Below are 27,057 nucleotides of genomic sequence, written 5' to 3'. Positions count from 1 at the left end.
AGTTTTGCCTTTCCTAGACTGTCATGTAGCCAGAGTCAGGGGATATGCGGCCTTTTTATATTGGCTTCTTTCCCTTAGTGATATGCTTAAAGATTCATCCATGTCTTTGCCTCGCCTGATAGCTCATTTCTTTGCATCACTGACTACTATTCCATTGTATGGATGTACCACAGTTTACTTATCCCTTCTCCCACTGAAAGACTTCTTGGTGGCTTCCAAGTTTTGGCCACTATGGATAAAGTTGCTGTAAACATTCACATGCTGGTTTTCTGTGGATGTTAGTTTTCAACTCATTTGAGTAAATACCTTGGAGTGTAAGTGCTCTATCATATAGTAATCGTAAACATATGTTTAGTTTTGCAAGAAACTGCTGAACTGGGCTCCAAAGTGACTGTCCCATTTTAAATTCCCACTGGCAAGAGATGAGAGTTCCTGCTGCTCATCATCTTCTTTTTCATTTGGTGTCATCGGTGCTCTGGACTTTAGCCATTCTAATAAGTGCGTAGTGATAGTTTGTTGTTTTCATTTGTGATTCTCTAATGACATACAATATTAAGCATCATTTCTTATGTTTATCTTATTTTCCATCTGTACTTGCCATCTGTATATTCTCTTTGGTGAAGTGTCTGTTCAGATCTTATGCCCATTTTTAAATCCAGTTGTTTGTTTGTTTTATTGTGGGGTTTTAAGAGTTCTTTCCATCTTTTGAATACCAGACATTTGTCAAATATGTGTTTTACAAATATTTTCTCCCAAATTGTGATTTGTCTTTCCATTCTGTTAGTGTATTTTGCCAGTAGCTTTTAATTTCAATGAAGTTCAACTTATCAATTTTTTCTCCCATGGATCGAGCTTTTCATATATAAAAAGTCATCCAAACCCAAGGTTACTAGATTTTCCCCTGTGTTAATCTTTTAGGAGTTTTATAGTTTTCTGTTTTAAAAGATTTTATTTATTTGAGAGAGTAGTTTTCTGTTTTAAATTTAGGTGTTTGAAACATTTTGAGTTAATTTTGTGAAAAGTGTTAGGTCTGTCTCTAGATTTTAAAAAAATATATTTTATTTAGTTATTTGACAGAGAGAGAGAGCACAAGTAGGCAGAGCGGCAGGCAGAGAGAGAGGGGGAAGCAGGCTCCCCGTTGAGCAGAGAGCCTAATGTGGAGCTCAATCCCAGCACCCTGGGATCATGACCTGAGCCGAAGGCAGAGGCTTAACCCACTGAGCCACCCAGGTGCCCCTGTGTCTAGTTTTTTTGTTTTTGCATGAGGATGTCCAGTTTTTCCAGAACCATTGTTGAAAAGATTATGCTTTCTCCATTGAATTGCCTTTTGTCCATTGTTAAAGATCAGTTGATTATATCTGTGTAGGTTTATGTCTGGGCTCTCTGCTCTGTTCCGTTGATCTCTTTGTTCTTTCACCAATACCACATTGTCTTGGTTACTGTAGCTTTCGTGTAAGTCTTGATGTTGGATAGAGTCAGTCCTCCAACTTTGTTCTTCTTCTGTAGTGTGTTGGCTACTTACATATTTAAAAGTAGGTTTATTGTTTTCAGAAAAATTTTACATTTTTTTAAAGATTTTATTTATTTATTTGACAGATAGAGATCACAACTAGTCAGAGAGGCAGGCAGAGAGAGAGGAGGAAGCAGGCACCCTGCTGAGCAGAGGGTCCGACGTGGGGCTCCATCCCAGGACCCTGGGATCATGACCCGAGCCGAAGGCGGAGGCTTTAACCCACTGAGCCACCCAGGTGCCCCAAAATTTTACATTTTATTAAGAAAAAATAAACAACACAGAAAAGTAATACATATGTGAAAATTTACTATAATAGAAGATAGGTTTCTAATCAATTAAGAAAAAGGATAACAACAGAGTAGGGAGGAAAGTATCTTAATCATCAGTTTCAGAGAGAGAAAGTTTAGTGCCCTATATATGTAAAAGTGTCAACCTTCCTCTTAATTTAAAATGAAAATAAATACCATGAAACTCCTACTTTTCTTTTTTATGCCCATTATTAATCAGGGTAGAGGAAACGAAACTCTCAAAAAATGGTGTAAATTGGTATAAAATGTATAGGTGGCTATTTGGCAAAATTTGGAATATGTGTTCCTTGTGGGAAGAAATTCCTTTTCTTCAAATGGTATCCTCAGGCTAAAAACAGTGTCTGATACATAGTGTATCTTCAATAAAGGGCGGTTAAATAAATTTGAAAAATGCAAAATGCACTTATTCATTGATAGAGGACTCTTACTCCTAGGAGTTTATCAAATGGGTATACGTACAGGATTTTTTTTTTTTTTGTTGCAGCATTGTGTTTTGTCTAGTGTTTTAAAGACTTTATTTGTTTATTTGAGAGAGAGAACATGGGAGCAGGGAGGAGGGGTGGGTGGGCAGGGAAGAAGCAGACTCCCTGCTGAGCAGGACCCGGCTGTTGGGCTTGATCCCAGAACCCTGGGATCATGACCCAAGCCAAGGACAGATGCTTAGCCAACGGAGCCACCCAGACACTGCTTGTTGCAGCATTGTTTGTAAAGTCAAATGCTTTCACCAGATTTTCACCATCAATAGAGGAAACATTAAACAACTTTTTGTACAATCATACAATAGAATATTATTTTGCTATTAAAAAAGAATGAGGTAAATCTATATGAACTGACATGAAACAGTGTCAACAATACTACTACTAAGGGAAAAAAAGGAAATTATAGAACAGTGTCTCTGTAACATGAGAATATATAACATACAATCAAATTGTTTTTTGACCCATGTTGGAAAGATCCCTGTTGTCCAGGGGTTCTCTCTTTGGATGATGGATTGAGGAAGGAAGAAAAGAACATTTTCACTTGAGAATCTACTTACCTGCTTACATTTTCCACTATAATAAGAAATAAGTACAAGTTTTATGACTTTTTTCTTTTAAATTGATTTTTTAAAAGATTTTATTTGTAAGTAGTCTCTATCGCAAGGTGGGGCTGAAACTCAACCTCGAGATCAGGAGTCACATGTTCCACAGACTGAGTCAGTCTAGAGCCCCAGATCAATCAATTAATCAATCTGTATTTATTGTTCAAGTATAATTTTTTTAAGAGATTTATTTATTCATTTGAGAGGGAGAGAGAGAGAGAGCACAAACGGGGGAGGAGGAGATGGAAAGGGAAAGACATCAAGAGGAAGAGCTGGAGGCGAAGTGGAGGGAGCCAGGACAAGCTGGAGCCTGCCAGGCGTCTCTGCATCTACTGGTCATCTCACTGAACCATGATGGCATTCAGATATGGTGCCTCCAAATTCCTTTCTTGGCCAACTCTAACCTGGAACCACATAGGGAAGAGGATTCTGTGAAACAGTTTCCAGCTTAATCAAGGCAATGCTAGGAGATTCTGGAGGAAATGTAGTGAGTTCCATCTTGGACATGTTAACTTTGAGTTGACTGTAATACATCCCCATGGAAATGTCTAGTAAGCGGTTGTCTTGTCTAAATTTCTTCAATATGCAAACAAATTGCTCTAGAACTTTAGTTTGAATCCATCCTGGGGTGAGAGGGTGGAATGCAGTTTTGGATTATAAGCCTAGGAACTAAAGGTATTGGCCGGGAGTGAAGATAATCTCAAGAAACAAAAAGACAGTGCAAACAAGGTCTATGAGTCAGGTAATGACTGAGGGCAGCGAGATGGAGTGAGCAGACCCTACAGGGCAGGTAGGAGGCAGCCTCCTGGAGGAATGGCCTGAGATACCTTACCTCCACCGACTGAGAAGAGACATGGTGTATACATTAAGTGTAGCCTTCTGGAATCAGTATTTTGAAAGTGCCATACTTATAAGAAAAAAACCCAACCGGATAGGCCCTCCTCTTATTTTTTAATCCTAGTATGCAGACATAAGAGTATATTCATTCATTAATGATTCTTCTTTCTGAAATTTCAAGCACAGGTTTGTTACTGAATACAGTGTTTCCCTTCCTCCTTCATAGTCCTTCAGAATCATAAAGAGAGTTCTGACCGAGGTTCCAGGTGATGTCGTGAACATTCCACGTGGAGCGGTCTCCCATCCCATCTGTGGGACAACCCCACCACGACCACCATCACAACCATCACCAGTACTATCCAAGTTGGAGGAACAGAGATTGGGGAAAGGTGGTAAAGAGAAGGCCAAGGGAGGTAACAATTCCAAATGAGCAAGGAAATTAATAGTGCTTTCAGGTAAATTTTCATTTCTATTGGATGACAAATGTAGTCAATGAACATTTTTTTAAAAAACTCAAGTGTAATTAACATACAGTATTACATTCATTTCAGGTGTACAATATAGTGATTCAACAGTTTGTTTTGTTTTGTTTTGTTTTTTTTTTTGGTAAAGATTTATTTATTTGAGAGAGAGAGAGAGAGAACATGAGCAGGGGGAGGGCAGAGGAAGAGTCAGAGAGAATCTCCAGCAGACTCCACAATGAACACAGAGCCTGACCCCGGGGCCTGACCTCCCGACCCTGACATCATGACCTGAACTGAAATCAAGAGTCAGAAGATTAACTGACTGCACCAGGCGCCCCCAGTGATTCAGCAGTTCTGTATATTACTCAGAGCTCATCATAATAAATGTGCTCTTAATCCCCCCCCTTTTTTTGCTTGTTTGTATCCAAGTTTGATGACAAAGAAAACACAATTGTGAGAAACCGGAACACTCAGGGGTCGCTCAGGCTGAATACACTTGATAACCCTCCCGGGCAGAGGACTGAAAACTATTGGGCAGATTCCCTAAATCAGTAAATCAGACCCCAATGTAAATGATCAGGGCCACAGACAGACAAATGGGATCCCATGGTGAGTCTAGGAGGTGGGACTCTGTGAAAGGTCCCACCTGTTTCCCTCACTGCCCCTCAGGTAACTGTCGATTTATTCTCCATACTTAAGAGTCTGTTTTTTGGTTTGTTTCTTTTTTTCCTTTGTTCATTTGTTTTGTTAAATTCCACATATGAATGAAATCATGTGGTATTTACCTTTCTCTGACTCACTTCACTTATCATTATACTCTCCAGATCCATCTATGTTCATACAAATGGCAAGATTTCATTTTCTATGGCTGAGTAATATCCCAACATCCAAAGTTTTATATACATATATATGTATGTAATATCCATATATGGTTATAAGTAATATAAGTAATATCTATAAGTATACAGTACTTATAAGTAATATCTATATCTATCTATGGATATTACTTCTTTATTCACTTCTCTATCAATGGACATTTGGGCTGCTTTCGTAATTTGGCCATTGTAAATAATGTCCTCCATAGTGTTTTCCACAGTGGCCACACCAGTTTGCATTCCCACTGACAGGAACAAGGGTTCCTGTTTCTCCACATCCTCGCCAACACCTGCTGTTTCTTGTGTTTTTGATTTTAGCCATTCTGACAGGTGCGAGGTGATAGCTATCTCATTGTGGTTTTGATTTGCATTCCCTAACGTTGAGCATCTTTTCATGTGTCTGTTGCCATCTGTAAGTCAATAAACAATTTTATCTGCAGTGTTCTTTTTCCTCCACTTTCTTAGTTATCAAATGAAATCTTGGCTTCCTGTTAGACTAAGTACATGAGGAAATGATATATTCTTCTGACTACCTTATACAAAAGAGAGCTTCCATCCCTCTCTATACTCTTATTCCACTTTGTTTTTCTTTCTTTCTTTCTTTTTTTAAGATTTTTATTTATTTATTTGACAGAGAGAGAGATCACAAGTAGACAGAGAGGAAGGCGGGGCAGCGGGGGGGGGGGGGGAAGCAGGCTCCCCGCTGAGCGGAGAGCCTAATGCAGGCCTTGATCCCAGGACCCTGAGATCTTGACCTGAGTCAAAGGCAGAGGCTTAACCCAACTGAGCCACCCAGGTGCCCCTCTGTTTTTCATGTTAGTACTTACCCCCATCTGGTATTACACGTATACCTGTTTCCTTTATGTATTGCTTTTGTATCAGAATATAAGCTTCATCAGAGACCATGCCTGTTTTGTTCACTGTTGTATCCCCAGCAAATAAAACAGTACTTAGCATATTGCAGACACTCAAGTATTTATTGACTGAATGAAATACACATTACACTCTAAGCATAGCTTCATGTGAGAGAGAACTATATTATGCCTATTCCCCATATACAAGAAAATAAACTTCTGGTGTAAAGGATTGACTCTTTAGTCAAATGACAGTAGTAGGGTTGTCCCAACAGTTCATCAAGCCTCAGGAAAACTGCAGCCTTTACAGGAATATTACCAAATCATAGCAAATAAAAATATTTGTAATACATTTAGCCAAAAGAGCTCAATAGCTTTGCCAGTATTCATTTCTCCCCATACTTCTCTGCTTGCCTGTCCAGTTCCTTCCCTGGGTCCTCTTCCTCCTTCCTCCTGCTAACTGGTCATCCCCTTGAATTTGCCTTGGACCCCCTGTTGATCTCTCTCCACTATGAGTTTTTCTGGTTCAGCTTCTCAGGTGTCGTGATGCCACTTATAGCTAGATGAGGGGTTAGGCCCCTGGTTGGGCACTGTCCTGGACTTCATCTGACCTGTTTAATTCTTTGCATGAGCACATGAATGGCTCTGCAGACTCCTCCCCTTGAAGCTTCAAGCCTTACCTGTCTGTGTGTCTTTAGCAACTTGTGCTCACCGTAGGTGGCCCATTGTAGGTGTTGAAGAAGTGAATGGAGGAGGGGCCGGGTGGCTCAGTGGGTTAAGCCTCTGCCTTCGGCTCAGGTCATGATCTCAGGGTCCTGGAATCGAGCCCCACGGCGGGCTCTCTGCTCGGCAAGGAGTCTGCTTTCTCCTCTCTCTCTCTCTCTCTGCCTGCCTCTCTGCCTACTTGTGATCTCTGTCTGTCAAATAAATAAATAAAATCTTAAAAAAAAAAAAGAAGTGAATGGAGGCTGATCAAACTTGTTTTTGAGACTGAAGTGTTTATCAGTGAAATTGATATAATTTTGGTTTTTGCTTTTAAATAGTCCCATAAAGATAACAGAATGAAATAAGACAAAGTTGAAACAAGAATGGAAAAATACTGATAATGGTTGAAGCTGGTGGTGGGCATATGGGGGCTCATTATACTCTTCTATTTTTGTGTAGTTTTCATTTTTTCTGTTTAAAGAAAACACACAAAAATTTGTTGTTGAGGCAAAGCCAGGAAGGCTTACTAATATGCTAATATTTTCAGAAGCATTTATGAGGTAGAAATTTGTAAATAGGGTGCCTGGGTGGCTCAGTGGTTTAAGCCACTGCCTTCGGCTCAGGCCCTCATCCCAGGGTCCTGGGATCGAGCCCCACAACTGGCTCTCTGCTCAGCGGGGAGCCTGCTTCCTCCTCTCTCTTCCTGCCTCTCTGCCTACTTGTGATCCCTCTCTCTGTCAAATAAATAAATAAAATCTTAAAAAAAAATTTGTAAATAAATTTTTACAATAGAAATGAGTAGCTATATTCAGTACAGTTGTGCCTTTCAGGGAATTAAATACAAATGAGGAAAACAGCAAAACATTTTAAACTTTTCAGAGCTTTGCTTATTTAATTTTAAATCATATTGCCATATGTAAACCATGTATGAAGGTTGCTAGAGCCTGTTGCCAATTACATGGTACACCATCTTATTTATCATTTATCATAGAAAATTTTCATCCCTAGATATAAGACTTTGCATAGCATATAGAGTGAAAATTCTACTGGGAAAAAAATCTTGCCTATTTTCTGTAGCTATTGTATTGCTTTACTTATGCATTCATTTTTAATTTACATAAGTTTCTCAGAATTGTGTTCCATTTTTTTAAGTCCTTATTTATTTCAATTAGCAATAATTGCGTCTCGGATAAACCTCATTGGCTATGATACTACCACTGCGCAAAGCTAAGTCTTTATTTATTTAATCTCTACACCCAACGTGGGGCTTGAACTCAAGACTCCAAGATCAAGAGTCCCAGGCTCCTCCAACTGAGCCAGTCAGGTGCCCCTAAATTATGTTCTGTTTTATGGGTCCAGTTTATTATTATTTGTTAAAGTGAGTAATCATTTTAGTGAGACAATGATATATACAGTTTACCACAACATATTAATAAATACATATAACACAATTCTGAAACACTCAGATTCAGGCACTGCTATTAAAAAAATCCTCACCCAGGGCACCTGGCTGGCTCAGTCAGTAAAGCAACTCTTGATCTCAGGGTTGTAAGTTCAAATCCCATATTGGGTGTAAAGATCACTTAAAAAAAAATTCCCATTGACTTATTGATTTTTTTAAAATTAGTTTTATATAGAATATAGTTTCCCCTAAGCATTACAATTTCATGTCTTCATGTCATGTGTTATGTTTTAATTTGGTTCAGTCCTAAGTGTCCCTTTTTGCTTAGTGTAGAAAGGGCAGGCAGTTTTTGAGCGTCCCCTATTGCCAATTGCTTCACCATTTATCTCATTTGACGCTATAAATAATCCTGTTCATTTACAGATAAGAAAGCAGATGTTCAGAGAAGCTTAATAACTTGGCTAAGGCCATATAATTTCTAAGTGACGACAGACTTTTTTTTTTTAAAACAGTTCTTTTTTTAAAATCCAAACTCTACATTGTTCATAGTATATTGTTTTATCTGTCCATATTCAAGCTTTCAGTATGAGACCATGACTTAGTATTGAGTAATAATGGCAGATTTTAGGATGGCCTACAAAACTTACATTTCAGAAAAGATGACTTACATATTTTATATGTAAGTATATTTATGTAAGTTATGTTAATACTATTAATGTATTATATATTTAATTATTATATTTAATATAATAACACATTATATTAGTGATATAATTATCATACTTATATAATAAAGAAAATATATAATATATTATTGATATATGATAATATTATTTATATAAAATGACACATATTTATTAATATATTATAGAATATCTTTTTTTTTTTAGTTTCTTTTCAGCGTAACAGTATTCACTGCTTTTGCACCACACCCAGTGCTCCATGCAGTACGTGCCCTCCCTATTACCCACCACCTGGTTCCCCAACCTCCCACCCCCACCCCTTCAAAACCCTCTGGTTGTTTTTCATAGTCCATAGTCTCTCATGGCTCATCTCCCCTTCCAATTTCCCTCAACTCCCTTCTCCTCTCCATCTCCCCATGTCCTCCATGTTCTTTGTTATGCTCCACAAATAAGTGAGACCATATGATACTTGAGTCTCTCTGCTTGACTTATTTCACTCAGCATAATCTCTTCCAGTCCCGTCCATGTTGCTACAGAAGTTGGGTATTCATCCTTTCTGATGGAGGCATAATACTCCATCGTGTATATGGACCACATCTTCCTTATCCATTCGTCTGTTGAAGGGCATCTAGGTTATTTCCACAGTTTGGTGACACATATATTATTAATATATTATAGTATATCTTATATATACATATTTCAGAAAATAGATAACAGGCTACTAACCGAGACTGGGATCTGGGAGGTGGGGGTGAGACTGGAGAAAAAAGGTGAAAGCTCTTTCATTTCTAGTTTGTGTCTTTCTGTCTTGAACTTAAAAATGATTATGCATTACTTTTATGCTCAGAGATACTATTTTGTCATCAGGACTAAATGTATTCATTTCTTATTTTAACAACTATCAGCATTCTTGAATACCTGTTACTATGCTTGGAATAATCCAAGTCCCTCTGGGCCTCAGACATTCTTGTTGTAGGCGTATCTAACACATTCAATGTACTAAGATCAAATACAACTTCTGTGAATTGAGTTGAAGTTAAATATAACTTACATGAAGTTGAGTTGAAGTTAACATGTCACATGTCATAAACATTTAAAGCTACTAACTAGGGGCGCCTGGGTGGCTCTGTGTGTTAAGCCTCTGCCTTCAGTTCAGATCATGATCTCAGGGTCCTGGGGTAGAGCCTCCATCGGGTTCTCTGCTCAGCAGGGATCCTGTTTCCCCCTCTCTCTCTGCCTGCCTCTCTGCCTATTTGTGCTCTTTGTTTGTCAAATAAATAAACTCTTTTAAAAAAATAAAGATTTTATTTATTTTAGAGAGAGTACACCAGCAGGGGAAGGGGCCGAGAGGCAGACAGAGGGAGAGAATCGCAAGCAGACAGGGCACTGTGTGCAGAGCCTCATGCAGGGCTCAACCCCACCATCCTGAGATCATGACCAAAGCTGGAAAAGTTGGATGCTTAACCGATTGAGCTACCCAAGCACCCCTCCTATTCATTTTCCTGTGAACCTTTTAAGTAGGAAAAAAAAAAAAAAGTATTTTCAGCAAGATAAAATGGAGTACAAAAATAATTATGCTGAAATTTTAAATCAAATACCTAGTTTTCAAGCATAAACCTTCACATGCCTGGGATACAATCTTGTGCTGATTTCTCTGAGTATTTGTTCTTAGATTTCTAGTTGACTTCGTAGAGACTTTGCCTAATTTTATTCAGGCATACAAAGTTCAATCACCAATTTTTGAGTACTTTTTGTGCATTTTTTTTAAAGGAATGATAGAAAGATGCATCAGAATATTCAATAGTAGGGTGACATAGAGTTTTGAGAACCTAAAACATATTGCAAAGACAAGGGTCTGCTTGCAAGGACTTTTAATGTGTTGGGGCACATGGGTGGCTCAGTGGGTTAAGTGCCTGACTGTCCACTTGGGGTCAGGGCTCAGATCATGATCTCATGGATCAAGAGATCAAGCCCAGAGTTGGGCTCTGTGCTCAGTGGGGAATCTGCTTGAAGACTATCTCCCTCTGCCCCTGCCAGGTGCTCACTCTCTCCAATTCTATGATACATAAATAAACCTAAAAAATAAAAAAGCTTTCAATGTGTTATTCCTGGCATGTAAATATCTCTTGTCCTGTTTGCAGAGTGTTTTGGAAATCAAGGGAATGGAATGAGGGAAAATCAACATTTGAATCAGAAAGTGACATCTCACTTTCATTGAGAAGAAGGTATTCTAGAAGGAAGAAAAAGAACAGACCATCAGGAGACTCTGAAGACCATGAAGAGCAGCATGATCAACTGCTCACATGTCCGTGTTCCATATGCAAGCATGAAATTGATTTACCTGATGTTTTCCTCCATAAAAAGCAGCATGTGGCTCTGGCCACCCTGGGGTTTCAATGGATGAGTACAAAGAAACCAGCGCTTCCCCTGATTTCCATTCAGAGACAGTTCATAATCACTAAACTATTGTCATTTTCTATATTCACTGAAAAAATCCTACAGAACATTAATAATGCTTTTGAGCTACTTTGGAAGAAACAAATACCAGCATACTATAAGATTATTGATAACGTTCACAGGAGTTCCGTATGTTCTCAAGCAGTCTGTCATGTATTGATTAAAGGTGTAGCCATTTGTGAAGACAGAAATTCTGCATGGAAAGCTGACATGAATGATAAATTCACTGTGGTGAATAACTTTGGCAATAAACCCGATGTGTGTTTTTTTGGTTTGTTTGATGGACATCATGGCGCCTCAGCAGCAGGCTTGACTTCAATGGAACTCCCAGTTTTACTTCTCCATCAACTTTCCAGATTTGATCCTTCCTACCAAATGACTCCTGAAGAGCAAAATGTAATCAAATCCTTTCACACGGTATTTAGGGAAGAATACATAGCTATAGAAGAACTTTTTTCCTCCATAAAGAAAGAGAGAAAAAAGGTGAAATGTGAGCATGAGAACATACACAAAGCCTTTGCAAAAGCGTTTTGGAGAATGGACAGGCTTTTACGTCTCGGAAGGAATGAAGTGTCCAGGGTTCGATGGAGTGGCTGTTCTGCAGTTACTTGTATATTGGAAGGCAATATTAAAAAACCCTATACTGAGAAGAATTGGAAAATCAAGAAAACTGATGACTTGGCAAAGAGTTTCCCTTCCCAGATGATGCCGCAGATAATGTCTGGAGTACTCCATATTGCAAACACTGGTATGTACATAGAGTAGTGCACGTTACACCTTACAGTTATTTTTTATCCCTGGCAGCAAAACTCCTCTTGCTTCTGGAGCTATTTAGTGACCTATGATTTAGTGACTTATTAATGCCTTGAAATTCCATTGACTAAGGAATGATCAAGAACCACAATTTATTTTATTTTTTTTTAAGATTTTATTTATTTATTTGACATGGAGAGAGAGATCACAAGTAGGCAGAGAGGCAGGCAGAGAGAGAGCGAGAGAGAGAGAGGAGGAAGCAGGCTCCCCATTGAGCGCAGAGCCCAATGCGGGACTCCATCCCAAGACCCTGGGATCATGACCTGAGCCAAAGGCAGAGGCTTTAACCCATTGAGCCACCCAGGCGTCCAAGAACCACAGTTTAGATGCAGATTGCAGGCACAAAAATAACCGTAATTTTTTTCCCCAAGAAGGAACATATATGTAATAATTTGACTGAAATTTTAAATTTTCTAAATGGGGTACAAATATAGCTGTAGATAAAGGCAAAGCAAACATATGACATTTGCTTAGACCTAAATGAAACCTAAAACATTTCCCATACTTCCCTTTTTCAGGAGAATGGAACGTTTTTTGAGGATTGTTACAAGTCTGGTTGTTTAAACTGGTCCGTTATTCAGATAACACATTTGGAATAGGTCACTTGTGCTCACTGGGCAAAGTAGTATCAATTTAATTTTAGAGAAAACAGTTTGTGCCTCAAGCTTATAAGCATATATTCTCTTCTCCAAACATTTGGCTGTGTTTTTAAAATTGTATTTCAAGAAGCAATCCTTTTAGGGCTAAAGTTCTACCTTAGGAGGTTGCCAAAATGGAAAGCCCGTATGTAAAATATTTTTAGCAAAGTTAAGCTGAGCTCCATGAGATGCTTAGTCAGGTTTCCACTACCCCTCTCATCAACAGAATTATTATTATTATTAAGTAAACCCTACCCCCACTGTGGGGCTCAAACTCACGACCCTGAGATCAAGAAATCTCATGGTCTACTGACTGAGCCAGTAAGGTGCCCCTGATAGAGTTATTATTATTATTTTTAAAAAGATTTTATTTATTTATTTGAGAGAGCAAGAGAGAGCATGTGTAGGGAGAAGGACAGAGGGAGAAGCAGACTCCCAGCTGAGCAGGGAGCCTGATGTGGGACCCAGTCCCCAGACTCTGGGATCATGACCTAAACCGAAGGCAGATGCTTAACTGACTTAGCCACCCAGGTGCTTGATAAACAAGGACAGTTTATTTATTATTTTATTTTATTTTTAAAGATTTTATTTATTTGTGAGAGAGAGCACAAGCAGGGGGAGTGGCAGACAGAGGCAGAAGCAGGTTTCCCACTGAACAAGGAGCCCAATATGGGACTTGATTCCAGAACCCTGTGATCATGACCTGAGCTGAAGGTAAACGTGGAACTGAATGAGCCATCCAAGCATCTCTAGAGTTGTTATTATTTTTTTAAAGACTTTTTTATTTATTTGAGAGTAAGCGAGAGAGAACACAGAGAGAGAGGGAGAGAGAGAAGAGGACTCCCTGCTGAGCACAGAGCCGGAGACAGGGCTGGATTCCAGGATCCTGAGATCATGACCTCAGCCAAAGGCAGATGCTCAACGAACTGAGCCACTCAGATGCCCCTGCCCTAGAGTTATTATTAATAGTAGTGTCCACTTATTGAATAGGGAATATAGCCCAAGTTTTCATTTAGTCTTATGAGAACGCTGGTGTCTAAAGATATCTTCATATCTTCTAAATATTGTTTTTTTTTTAAATGCATTTGACGTATAACATGGTACAAGTTTAAAGTATATTTATATGATACATTTATATATTGTAATATGATAGCCATTTGGGTGATAATAAGCACTTCTATCATGTTACATAATTATAATTTCTTTTTGGTGGTTGAAACAATTAAATTCTCATCTCAGCAAGTTTGGTGATTATAACACAGTATTCTCAATATTCCCTATACTGTGCTTTAGATCTCCAGAATTTACTACTTGCTGCAAGTTTGGACCCTTAAACATCTGTTCTATCTCCCACCTCCCCACCTTGTATCTAAGTGTTGTTACCCCACTTTTCCAGATGAGAAATTGGAAGCTCAGAGAGGTGAGATAATTTGTTCAAGGTCTCAGAGGTGGTAGGTATTGGATCTGGAAATCAAGCCCCCTATGTCATGCTGCATCTGAAGGGAATTGCTTCCACACCCGGAGGAGGCTGGCCCTCAGCAAGTGGGACGTGTCTGAGATGGTTCCGAACCAAAACCAGATAATTACAAAGACTACCACAATGTCCAGGTCCCTGGATGTAAGCCTGTTTCTGATCAAGAATGGTTCTGAGCCCAAGATGAGTACTCCAGATTAAGCAATAAAAAGAAGCCAAGTCCAATGACAGTTTCCTCAGAATTTTGTCATTTCTCAGAATTTATGCTGATGTTCCAGATGGCTTCAGAGCAGGTCTACTTCAGGCACAGTTTTCAGATTTTACACCACTCTGGGAACTGACCCATATTCTTGGACGTGGGACCTCCCTTAGAAAATGTCATTGTAGGAGCGCCTGGGTGGCTTAGTCGTTAAGCGTCTGCCCTCAGCTCAGGTCATGATCCCAAGGTCCGGGGATCAAGCCCCACGTCAGGTGCCTGCTCATCAGGGAGCCTGCTTCTCCCTCTCCCACTCCTCCTGCTTGTGTTCCCTCTCTTTGTGTGTCTCTCTCTGTCAAATAAATAAAATCTTAAAAAAAAGAAAATGTCATTATACATCAGGGTTCTTGTAAAATTGAAGGAAGAATTATGAGACAGTGAATAGACACTATCATTAAATGTCTAATTTCTTATGATTCACTACTTCCAGGATCACCGCTGTTTGGCTGGTTCTAATCTCCAGGTCAGATATTTGTTGGATCTAATTTTCAGGCTTACATAATTGTGTTAAACTGTTTTCATTTAGGCATCCTTTATTTTAATAGAAACAAATGTGTAGGGAAAAGTTCCAATTTGTGAAAAGGAGGTCATGATTGTTCCTGAAAGAAAATGATTTAAATCGGTTACAAAAAGTAAATTTTCACAGAAATTTATCAAGAGCATGTGTTGTATTTTATATAAGAAGACCTATAATTATAGCATAGGAATTTATCTTTTCTGTATTTTTCTGTATTTACTGTACAAATTTATTTAAATTTGTAAAAATACCAGGGTCATCCCAACTCAGGAATTAAATAAACAAAACAAAAACCTCACTATATAATGAAACATGAGTGCAGTAATGAAGTCACTGAATAAATGTTGAATTCATGCATGTGGGAAAAAATATTTCCAAACGGACATTCTTGACTTTTTTATTCTTAGGGCTTCCCATTTATATTTCATTTTATAATTTCTCTTGGTGCTCTATTTTATTTCAATTAATCCTCATAGAATCAAAACACTAACAAATATATTTATACAGAATACATAATTATACTTTTCCCCTAACATTAAATAAACCATACATTTTACATTTCTAATTAACCACACTAGTTCCTTATAAACATAAGGAATTCTTATCCGATCCCTTGGTCTCCCCCAGTGTTTTTATTTTTAATAGCTTTATTAAGATGTAACTCACAACGCACTCAATTCACCCATGCCCATGTAAATTGTGCGGTCCCAGATGTGTGCAACCATCCCCATAGTTAATTCTAGAACATTTTTGTCCGCTTAAAAAGACATCCAGTATCCTTTAGAAATCAGCTCTCTAACCTGCCATTTCTCCAGGTCCAAGCAGCCACAAATCTACATTCTGTCTCTATACATTTCCGTATTCTGGGCACTTCCAATAAATGTAATCATAGAATTTGGGTCCTTTTGTGACTGTCTTCTTTCACTTAGCATGTTCTGAAGGTTCATCCATGTTGTAACCTGCTGAGTACTTCTTTTTGTTGCTGGGTAATATTTCACTGTATAATTATGCTGTATGTTCCTTATCCATTTATTCAGTTGAAAACATCTGAGTTGTTTCTGATTTTTGGCTATTATGAAGAATGCAGGCATGGACATTGTGCATAAGTTTTTGGATGGACATGTTTTCATTCCCTTGGGTATATACCCAGGAGTGGGATTTCTGGGTCCTAAGGTAATTCTACACTAAACCATTTGAGGAACTGCCAAACTATTTTCCAAAAGGCTGTATCATTTCACTGTCCTGCCAGTAACCTATGAGGGTTTTAATTTTTACACATTATCCCAATGCTGTTTTTCTGATTCTAGCCACCTTAGTAGGTATGAAGTGGTATTGATTTGCACTTTTCTGTTGACTCATGATGTTGACTATCTCTTTACGTGCTTATTAGTCATTTGAATATCTTCCTTTGAGAAATATCTACTTAAATCTTTTGTCCATTTTTAAATTGGGTTACTTGTCTATTGAGTTGGAAGATTCTTTTTTATATTCTGAATACAAGCCCCTTACCGGTTGTATGGTTAGGAATTACTTTAATAATTAATAATTAATTAATTATAATTAATTATTATTTATTAATCCTGATAATTAATAATTATCTTCTGAAGCAAAAACACTTTTTGATGAAATCCAATTTATCAACTTTTTTGTTTTGATATTTGTAGCTTTGATGTCATCTATGAAATCATTGCTTAAACCAAGGCCACAGAAACTTATATCAGTATTTTGTTCTAAGAGATTTATAGTTTTATCTCTTACATTCTAGTCTATTATCCATTTTGAATTAATTCTGTATATGTCATGGGGAAAGGTCCAACTTTATTCTTTTCTTTGTTGATATACAGTTGTATATTATCTCTTGTACTACCTTATTTTGAATTGATTTCTTTATTCCTATCTCATTTGTTAGGTTAATAGCTATAACTCTTTGTTATACAATTTTTTAAGTTTATAGTGTACATCTCTAACCTCTCAGAGTCTACTGTCAAATGATATATACTTTACATATAGAATAAAAACCTTACAACAGCATAATTTTATTTCTTCCCTCTCAGACTTTTTTGTTCATATGTATAATGTATATATATATATGAACTTGTCTCTTTATACAAGCATACCTAGGAGGTATCGTAAGTTTGGTTCCAGACTACCACAACAAAGCAAATACTGCAATAAAACAAGTCGGATGAATTTTTTGTTTCCCAGTGCCTGTAAGTTATGATCAATTTTAGTCTATTGCGTGAAATACATTATGTCTAAAAAGGCAATGTGCACACACTAACGAAAAGTATTTTATTGCTAAAAAATGCTTATAATCACCTGAGGTCTCAATGGTGAGTTGTTACCTTTAGGCAGGTGGAGGGTCTTGCCTTGATGCTGATGACTGCTGGCCGACTGGGGCGATGGTTGCTGAGCTTTTGGGTAGCTATGGCAATTTCTTAAAATTATATAATAAACTTTGCCACATCCATTGGTTTTCCTTTCATGAGTGATTTCTCTGTAGCACGTGACACTGTTAATATTTTACCCACAGTAGAACTTCTTTCAGAATTAGAGTCAATCCTCTCAAACCCTGCCACTGCTTTATCAACTGAGTTCGTGTGATATTCTAAATCCTTCGTCATCATTTCAGTGATCTTCACAGCATCTTCACCAGGAGTAGATCAGATTCCATATCAAGAGAACACTTTCTCTGCTCATCTGTAAGAAGCAACTTCTCATCCATTTAGTTTGATCATGAGACTGCAGTTACACAGTCCCAGCTGCAGGCTCCACTTCTGATTCTAGTTGTCTTGAATTTCTACCACATCTGCAGTGACTTACGGCACTGGTCTCGAACCCCTCCAAGACATCCATGAAGGCTGGAATCAACTTCCAAACTCCTGTTAATGTTGATATTTTGACCTCTGCCCATGAATCATTAATGTTCTTAATGGCATTTAGAGTGGTGAATCGCTTCTAGAAAGTTTGAACTTACTCTCCCCAGATCCATCAGAGGAATAATTATCTATGGTAGCTATAACTTCAAAGAAGTATTTAATGACTTGAAAGTCAAAATTCGACTCCCTGACCCATGGGCTGCAGGATGGATGTTGTGTTAGCAGGCATGAAAATATTAATATTGTACATCACCAGAGCTCTTGGATGGCCAGTTGCATTGTCAATGAGCAGTAATATTTTGGATTTTTTTTTCCTGAGCAGTAGGTCTCAATAGTAGGCTTAAAATATTCAGTAAAGTGAATACATGCACTGTCATCCAGGCTTTGTTGTTTCATTTATAGAGCACAGGCAGAACGGATTTCTTAAGATAATTCTTTTTTTTTTAAAGATTTTATTTATTTATTTGACAGAGAGAGATCACAAGTAGGCAGAGAGGCAGGCAGAGGGAGAGGGGGAAGCAGGCTCCCCGCCGAGCAGAGAGCCCAACACGGGGCTCCATCCCAAGACCCTGAGATCATGACCCAAGCAGAGGCTTTAACCCACTGAGCCACCCAGGTGCCCTAGGATTTCTGGGATGGTAAATGGGCACTGGTATGTGAATGATTTATCTGTTCAGTATCTGTCTAGTTTGTACATATTTAGGGTTTTAAAGAAATATTTTATTTTTATTTACTTGACAATGAGAGACACAGAGAGAGAAGGAACACAAGCAGGGCAGGTGGGAGAGGAAGCAGGTTTCCTGCCAAGCAGATAGCCTGATGCGGGGCTTGACCCCAGGACCCTGGGTCATGACCTGAGCCGAAGGCAGATGCTTAATGACTGAGCCACCCAGGTGCCCCTCATTTTTTTTTTTAAGATTTTATTTTATTTATTTATATTATTTATTTTTTATATTTTTATTTATATTTTATTTATATTATTTATTTTATTTAAGATTTTATTTTAGAGAGAGGCCAATCACAAGAGAGTGGGTGGAGGGGGCATTGGAGGAAGGTGAGGGAAAGCGAGAATCTCAAGCATAATCTGTGCTGATTGTGGAGCCTGATGTGGGTCTCTATCTCATGACCCTGAGATCATGACCTGAATGGAAACCAAGAGTCTGAGCCACCCAGGCTCAGACTAGTGATCAGTACTAGTGATGCAACCTTACATAATTGGTGAGCTTCATTCTTCTTATGTATTTAAAACATGCATATCCTTTCATCGAGGCTGTATTAAAGCAATCACTTGGTAACCTTGAGAGGAGAAAGACAGGAGCTTGAGGTGGTCAGCAATCAAGGAATTGTGAATAGTAGAAAAGTATTGGGAAAGCTATGACTGGTCTCTGGATCTAGAATGAGCTCATTGGACAGAAAACTAGGGCACTAGAAAACAAAAGTAGTTTCTGATAATTATTTCCGGTCCCATATTTTTTCTTTAAAATCTAATTCAGGTCCTGGGATAGAGTCCCACATTGGGCTCCTTGCTCAGCAGGAAGCCTGCTTCTCCCTCTGCCTGCCATTCCCCCTGCTTGTGCTCTCTCTCTTTCTGACAAATTAAATAAAATCTTTAAAACATAATTCAATTCCAGAATCACCTTACTCTATGCAGGAAAGAAACCATATTCTTTTTTTTTTTAAGATTTTATTTATTTGACAGAGAGAGAGATCACGAGTAGACAGAGAGGCAGGCAGAGAGGAAGAGAAGCAGGCTCCCTGCCGAGCAGAGAGCCCGATGCGGGGCTTGATCCCAGGACCCTGGGATCATGACCTGAGCCGAAGGCAGCGGCCTAACCCACTGAGCCACCCAGGCGCCCCAAGAAACCATATTCTTAAATAACACCGACTTTTTAAATAAGCTTTACCTTCCCTCTCTTTTTTTGGGTTATTGTTGGTGATGAACTCCTATATTGTTAGGCTCTAGATGTACAATGGTGAATGAGTTTCATGCTCATACAGCTTACAAAATGAACAAAGGGATCTTTTTTTTTTTTTTTTAAAGATTTTATTTATTTGTGTGACAGAGAGATCACAAGTAGGCAGAGGCAGGCGGAGAGAGAGGAAGGGAAGCAGGCTCCTGGCTGAGCAAAGAGCCCGATGTGGGACTCGATCCCAGGGCCCTGGGATCACGACCCAAGCCAAAGGAAGAGGCTTTAACCCACTGAGCCACCCAGGCGCACCCCCCCCCCCCCCCCCAAGCTAACCTTTTATTTCTGGGCACTCCTACATCCTGGATATGTTTCTTTTTCTTCCACCACATATAATTTTTCTTCCATTTTCCTCCAGTTTTCTTAAAAATTTCCTATTATCTTTAATAGTGAGTGGCTTTATTTGAAAGAAAAAAAAATCTTGATCTTGCCCATTCAGATCTAGAATTCATGATTCTAAGGTCACTCTGAAGTTTACAGGAGTACTCTTCATTTTCACAAGTTGAAGATAACCCAGCAATTAATTGCAGGAGGCAGTCACATCATTGTTCTCTGTGTAAGGAATACTTTGCCTGACTACACATACCATCTTGAAAAGGGTTGAGTATCATCTCAAAGCAGTTTTTCTAATCCCCATATAATTAATGTCCCTCTTACAGTAATCCTATTCCACTTTTGTTCTGATAACATTTTCTGAAGGGCACAATCTCTCCAAACTGCTGAAGCTGGTAACTTTGCCTAGGAATTTGAAGTATTTATGCCCAGATTCACAGAAACTTTTGTGTAAGAGTCTTCAGATCAGCTCACTGTCTATTCTCATTCCCTCCAGAGATGTTACAGGAACCTTTCTTTAAAGCCAGTCTTTGGGATGCCTGGGCGACTTAGTTGCTTAAGCGGCTGCTTTCCGCTCCAGTCATGATCCCGGTGTACTGGGATCGAGTCCCTCAGCAGGGAGCCTGCTTCTCCCTCTGCCTCTGCCTCTGCCTCTGCCTCTGCCTGCCACTCTGTCTGCCTGTGCTCGCTCTTGACAACTTTACAAAAAAAAAAAAAGCCAGGCTTTAAACTGTCATCAACTGTTCCTTTCCCCTTTCAGTTCCCCAGACACTTGGACATACAGTGTTATTTAAATCTTCTTCGGGACTCTTTGTTCATTAGTCTATCTTAACTTTCAGTTTAATGTAGTCAACTGCTCTCAACAATTCCACTTGCAGCTGATAGCATATGCAACGTGGGCTCAAGCAACAAGAAAAAAGTAACTCTGCACATACAACTTTCCCTCTTGTTTGTTCCAACAGTACTCCTCCAAGGCTTGAATCTTATTTACCCTCTACTTCTTGGACTATGTGTGAATAGTTGAGTATAGTAAGCACCTCTCCTTCACGTTTTTCTTCATTCACCATTCACATAGGAAAGGATGTGAATTATTCAGAAGGCACTGTTTCCATTTACACCAGGACGAACAAACTGTCAACTAACTCAAAGCCAGACAGCAAGTAAATGGTAGAGTGAAAAGAGCAACCAAGATTTAATGACCCTTCTTCTAAGAAGTTCTATCGTACTGGGTCCAAGGGATGTTCACAACAGTAAAATAAGCCGAAATGACATTTCCTACGTCTAATGAGCAATTGGGAAAAGAAAAAAAAAAAAAAAAAGGCAAATAGTGCATAAGGCTATGCTTACAAATTTCTGCAGATGCAACTAAAATAAAAATACCAGTTTACGACTTTTCATTATAACAGCATAATTGTATTGAATTATTTTCAAATCATACAACAGAAGAACAATAGTTTTTCTTTTGCTGAGTGGTCTTTGAATTGACACATGCAAATAAAACATTTAGGAAATCAGTGGATTTAACTATTGTGCCAAATCATGTCCCGTGTTTTCAGAGCTATGGTTGCAATTATTTCTAGTGTATGTACACACATAACAGAAACTTTCTAATTTAAAAGAGGTTTTGAGGGCACCTGGGTGGCTCAGTGTGTTAAAGCCACTGCCTTCGGCTCAGGTCATGATCCCAGGGTCCTGGGATCAAGTCCCACATCGGGCTCCCTGCTCAGCGGGGAGCCTGCTTCCTCCTCTCTCTCTGCCTGCCTCTCTGCCTACTTGTGATCTCTGTCAAATAAACAAATAAAATCTTTAAAAAAAAATAAAAGATGGGGCGCCTGGGTGGCTCAGTGGGTTAAAGCCTCTGCCTTTGGCTCAGGTCATGATCTCAGGGTCCTGGGATCGAGCCCCACATCAGGGTCTCTGCTCCGCGGGGAGCCCGCTTTCTCCTCTCTCTCTGCCTAGCTGTGATTTCTGTCAAATAAATAAAATATTAAAAAAAAATAAAAGAGGTATTGAATCATATGTCCTCCTAACAGAACATCTGATTACCCAGGTGGCATGTTCATTACCAATCCATGCTGTTTTGCTGGTACAGTAATAATTTAGAACTCAGCAAAAGTCAAGAATTATTTTACCAATTTATCTTTTGCAGAGTTTAAGTAAAATGACCAGTAGAAAAGACAAGTTAGGGGCGCCTGGGTGGCTCAGTGGATTGGGCCGCTGCCTTCGGCTCGGGTCGTGATCTCGGGGTCCTGGGATCGAGCCCCGCATCGGGCTCTCTGCTCTGCGGGGAGCCTGCTTCCTCCTCTCTCTCTGCCTGCCTCTCTGCCTACTTGTGATCTCTCTCTGTCAAATAAATAAAAATAAAATCTTAAAAAAAAAAAAAAAAAAAAAAAAAAAAAAAAAAAAAAAAAAGACAAGTTAATACAAAATAATAACCAAACTACAGAAAAGTAAAAGAGGTCATGTAGTTTTTAGGACTATCACTTACACAGTTCTCTGGTTTTAAAAACATTTTCCAGGGATGCCGGCTCAGTTGGTTAAGCATCTGCCTTCAGCTGGGGTCATTATCCCAGGGTTCTGGGCTAGAGTCCCACAACAGGTTTCTTGCTCAGTGGGGAGCCTGTTTCTCCCCTTGCCTGCTGCTTCCCCTGCTTGTGAGCTCTGACAAATAAATTTTTTTTTGACAAATAAAATTTTTAAAAAAAATAAAAACATACATTATCTAATTCCCATTATGTAAATGAGCCAGCAGGCTCAGCCTATGCCTGACACTCATGCTTCATCAACTTAAACTCTTTAGGTCCAAACATACTATAGTTGGGTAGACTTTAGCCTTCTGAAATCTCAATTTCTTTACCTCAAAAACAGGATTAGAATTGAACCCCTGTAGCAACAAAATTCAGATTCCAGGTAGAGTACCATGCTTGAAACCAGATATTCTAATGTAAATTTTGCATGATCCCAGGGATTTTAATTCTCAAAGGTACTGTAATATTCAAACACCATTAACTCCATCTCAGAATAATTTACATGCCCTCTTATAAACAATGATTCCATATCAAGAAAAACTTGCTTATGCTTGAATATACAATCATGTTCCTGAAAACTTAGGGAAAATTTTTTTCTTAATAAACTAAAAAATCTGTTTTTAATAAACCAAAGGAAGTTTTAGTAGTACAGCCATCCCTTAATCTGTTCAGAATATTATGTTTAGATTTTCTTATGATTTCAATGAAGCACACATCACAAGTTCATCTGAACCATGATAAACTACAATCAACTTTTAAGACTTCAGTTTTCAATCCAAGGGTTTAATGTTGGCTAGCTATTATCCATGTAATACATTAATAATACATTTTTTTTCTTTACAGGGCTAACTGACTTAAATTTCTTTTTAACCACACAACATGAAACTAGTAAGACTGACATTAACACTGGCATTATAATTTTCTTCATCGCCCACACCTATAATGTGCTTAAGTTTTAACAGGTACAAAACTATCAAACTCCACTTTAAAAAAAAAAAATCAATGCTTGTGTTTTTAATTAAAAAGGCATTTATTTAAACATTTTTAAAAATGTCTACTCTATAGAATATATGTTGGTCATAAAAAAGTTCAACTCTTGGCTCTATAAAATATTCAGAAGCTGTTTCATAAAAAAATTGTTATTTTGTATTTGTAGTTTTAGTTATTTTAATATTAAGTGCAGTATTTTAAACACTAAGTTAATTAAAAATGAGGGATAAACTGGCCTCTCAGTTTCAAATGTTAATTACCATAAGTCACTTAATATTATCAGTATTTCACATTACATAAAAAATATTTTAAAATGGCCTTTCTACTTATGCACTGAAACACAGAATAAAATTAACAGCATATTTTGATACAATTGGCTGTTAAAATTTCTAAGATCAATTTTTTTCTAATAATCTTCTAGGTAATGTACAAGCAATCTTATGCAGAAATGGAAGAGGCTTTTGCATAACCAAAGAACACAGTACGCGAAACATAAACGAAAGACGACGACTACTTCAGAATGGAGCAATGATCAGTTCAAATGAACCATATGGGCTCCTAGAAGGGCAAATAAAAACCACACGAGGACTTGGATTTCATGGAAATCTCAAACTGAAAAAATCTGTTATACCAGCACCTCAAACTATCTCTGTCCCTATTGATGACTTATGCCAATTCCTTATCTTAGCTACTAATGGACTCTGGGAAGTTCTGGATACAAAGGAAGTCACTGCACTGGCAATGACAATATTTCAAGTATATAAAGAAGCCTATTATTCTAACACAAAAAATCAATCTTTACCATCCAAAGAGCCTTTCCTAATCTATGAACCAAGCAATTCTGTATCAGAAAGTAATATCCGTATATTGTTTCAGTATAAACCTGAATCTACAGAATGTGTATCAACTATAAATTCAAAGGAAAATCTGTTTGATTCAACATGTTCTAACCCTAAAAATGAACAAACATTTCCACCAGAAATGAGTAATCATGATCTTTACAGTGAGAAAGAAATCGATGGACCAACAAGTGTAGATGATGTGTCCAAAAATTCAAGTGAAAAAGAATTACGCACTGAAAGTTTCTATGAAGGTGCAGCCAAGTATATTAGCCATGAACTTGTAAGTGCTGCTTTAGTGGCTGGCTCCAGAGACAACATTACAGTCATGGTAATACTTCTCAAGGGAATTGAGTATCAGTTTCTGACTGACAAAAGATAAAGTTCCGATTATCCAGAGTACAAAAATGTATTAAAGAAACTATAAAAGCATATTTTAGGTTACATAATACCATTTATGTATGTTCACTGTTTCATGCCAAAAAAGAGAAAAACAAGTACTTGCTTTTTTATACCACTTTATTCCAACCTGAGCACCTCAATATAAAACTAAACACTGGTGAATGTTTTCCTTACTAATTCTGAATTACTGTAAATGTACAAGTTCTGCTAGCAGTTCAACACTTAAATAGATTAAATCATCTCTGACACATGGTAGATTTCATATAATGAAAATACCTAAAACAATTAGTGCAATATACTGAACTGATCAAAATAAAATGAACTTTGGAAAACAAGCCTGCAAGATTGTTACTAACATACTGCAATACTTATGTTACAAATTACTGGTACATTGTTTATTATGGTTCTAAGCCATGTAGGAACAACAGAAGCCCCTTCCTTTCAAAGGGAGAGAAAAAGAAAAATTAGCTGTTTTAGTAACTGTACATTTTGTATACTTTTAAGTAGTTCTTAAATATTACAGGAAAGTAATAAACATATATGGAGACTACAGTGCAGTACCCTATTTACAGTACAGCTGAAGATCGAATTTAAAATAATCAAGTTTGAATGTACATAATTGTTAGTGCATTGACTATATTATGTCCAAAGGGAACAAAAGCTCCCTCCCTTCCCCCAAACAATAAAACCTATGTAATGGCCAGCAGTGATTAAACAGAAATCACAGACACCTGGTTTGTTCCATTTCTGTTGAAGACCTCACATATTTGAAGGGAACACTATCCATTAAGATGCATTTATCAGTTTTCATATTCTTAAAACAAGATGAGGTTACATTTGACTTTTTTTTAACCCCACTAAAAATATCAGGACTGGCTATACTTTAGATACCACTAATGTTCGTGTTTTTCCCCCTGAAGATGTGGTACTGTTTTCTTGTGGTTAATTTGTTAAAATGTGGAATGTACATTTTAAATATGCATACTAAGAAATTACCAGTTGCCTGAATACTGTAGCTAAGCATAAATATTTTTAGAACCTCCTTCTAAAAAAAGACTGTTTTTGAAAAGCCCAAATTAATAAGTTCCAAATCTTTTACATAGAAGTGGCTGGTTAACTGTGGGTTTACATCATCCTTTGACTCTATCCCTGGTGATGAGAAACGATTCCCTAACCGTCCAAGGAAACAAGCGTACACACACAGCTCTCATTCCCCCCTTCTACTTCTGAAACATTAGTCAGAGGGTCACATGCATGTTATTAAAAATTAAGTTCAAAACACTTAAAATAATTCTGTATTAGAAACTTGACTCTATCATAAGTCTCTTCTTTTTGGAAGTCATACTGGGCTGGTTAAATGCTCCAATTCCACTGTCATTAACATTTAGGAAGCAGAAGAAAATTCCAGCAAGTTCAAACTGGAGATTTAGTTACTACAACACTGACTCCTGGTTGGCTGCGTGGGTTCAGTAAGGTCTACTCCTCTTCCTCTTGCAGAATTTGCTCCTGGATTCTGTGGTTCATTCTTTGGCAACTTTTTAGCTGAGAGATAATTAAAATACACACAATTAGAATATTCATGTTAGAATTATTTTTATCTGCTTACTTATAATCTCCGCCCCCTCCCCCCCCCCCCCCCCCCGGGTTAACCCAAACTATCACAGAGCTATTTGCTCATTCTTTTGAAATGTTTATTAAGTATCTACTAGATATTACCAAATACTATACTTTGGTCAGTCCTTAGTGAGGTTAGTGGGTTGAGGGAAGGGTAAGATGAGGAACAGTTAGAGACAATTAAAACTTACGGTGACTAGAGCTATATTTAATTCTTTATATTCAGTTAGTATACCAGAATAGTAGTACTTTATTTCATAATCATTAATACCTCTATTGTTTAAAGAAAATCTAAGTCAATAAAGATGATGGCCAGCCAATGTTTATAAAGAATCTTAGCTTATATCAATGATCTCTGGACTGCTACATAAATATTTTTCCATCAGTAGCTCTGCCTACTCTAAGCAGACTTGATTCTAAATGTCTGCCTCAATTTCTTACTTGGGCACAAGTCTGTGGGCACCCTAGTTAATAAAAATGTTTCGGAATGAGAAGAGTGCTTGGTGCAGGAATAGTGCATAGACAATAAAATGCAAGAGTCACCAATGTAGACAATTTCCCAATGCAGGACCTGATCAAGCCCAGAACCCTGGGATGATGACCTAAGCCAAAGGCAGATACTTAACCA

General features: G+C 38.0%; 2 protein-coding genes and 1 pseudogene across 2 annotated transcripts in view; 1 reads left to right on the top strand and 2 right to left on the bottom strand.

Annotated features, from left to right (window-relative positions):
• The first annotated feature begins 4,165 nt into the window (after positions 1 to 4,165).
• On the top strand, positions 4,166 to 24,823 carry PP2D1 (protein phosphatase 2C like domain containing 1). Its single transcript, XM_046002705.1, has 3 exons — positions 4,166 to 4,194; positions 10,864 to 11,927; positions 23,996 to 24,823. Exons 1-3 carry the CDS (start codon positions 4,166 to 4,168, stop codon positions 24,793 to 24,795), a joined length of 1,893 nt encoding a protein of 630 aa, XP_045858661.1. The 3' UTR covers positions 24,796 to 24,823.
• LOC123941034 lies at positions 7,739 to 7,866 on the bottom strand (annotated as a pseudogene).
• A 91-nt stretch (positions 24,824 to 24,914) lies between the features above and the next one.
• RAB5A (RAB5A, member RAS oncogene family) overlaps positions 24,915 to 27,057 on the bottom strand; it is a 29,224-nt gene continuing 27,081 nt past the window's right edge. The window contains exon 6 of the mRNA XM_046002706.1: positions 24,915 to 26,357. Within this exon, the coding sequence (XP_045858662.1) occupies positions 26,242 to 26,357 (116 nt within the window). The 3' untranslated portion in view covers positions 24,915 to 26,241. The remainder of the gene's footprint in view (positions 26,358 to 27,057) is intronic.

Source organism: Meles meles, chromosome 4 (genome assembly GCF_922984935.1).
Source record: "Meles meles chromosome 4, mMelMel3.1 paternal haplotype, whole genome shotgun sequence".
Taxonomy (NCBI): Eukaryota; Metazoa; Chordata; class Mammalia; order Carnivora; family Mustelidae; genus Meles; species Meles meles.
Note: the sequence above shows the minus strand (reverse complement) of the source record. Positions and strands in the feature narration are given on the sequence as shown.

What these genes read in the sequence shown, in the direction of transcription:
- PP2D1 (XM_046002705.1), top strand. Translation starts at nt 4,166, where the DNA reads ATGAGCAAGGAAATTAATAGTGCTTTCAG. An exon ending in GAAATTAATAGTGCTTTCAG is followed by an intron (nt 4,195 to 10,863) that starts GTAAATTTTCAT and finishes TCCTGTTTGCAG; the next exon opens with AGTGTTTTGGAAATCAAGGG. An exon ending in ACTCCATATTGCAAACACTG is followed by an intron (nt 11,928 to 23,995) that starts GTATGTACATAG and finishes ATAATCTTCTAG; the next exon opens with GTAATGTACAAGCAATCTTA.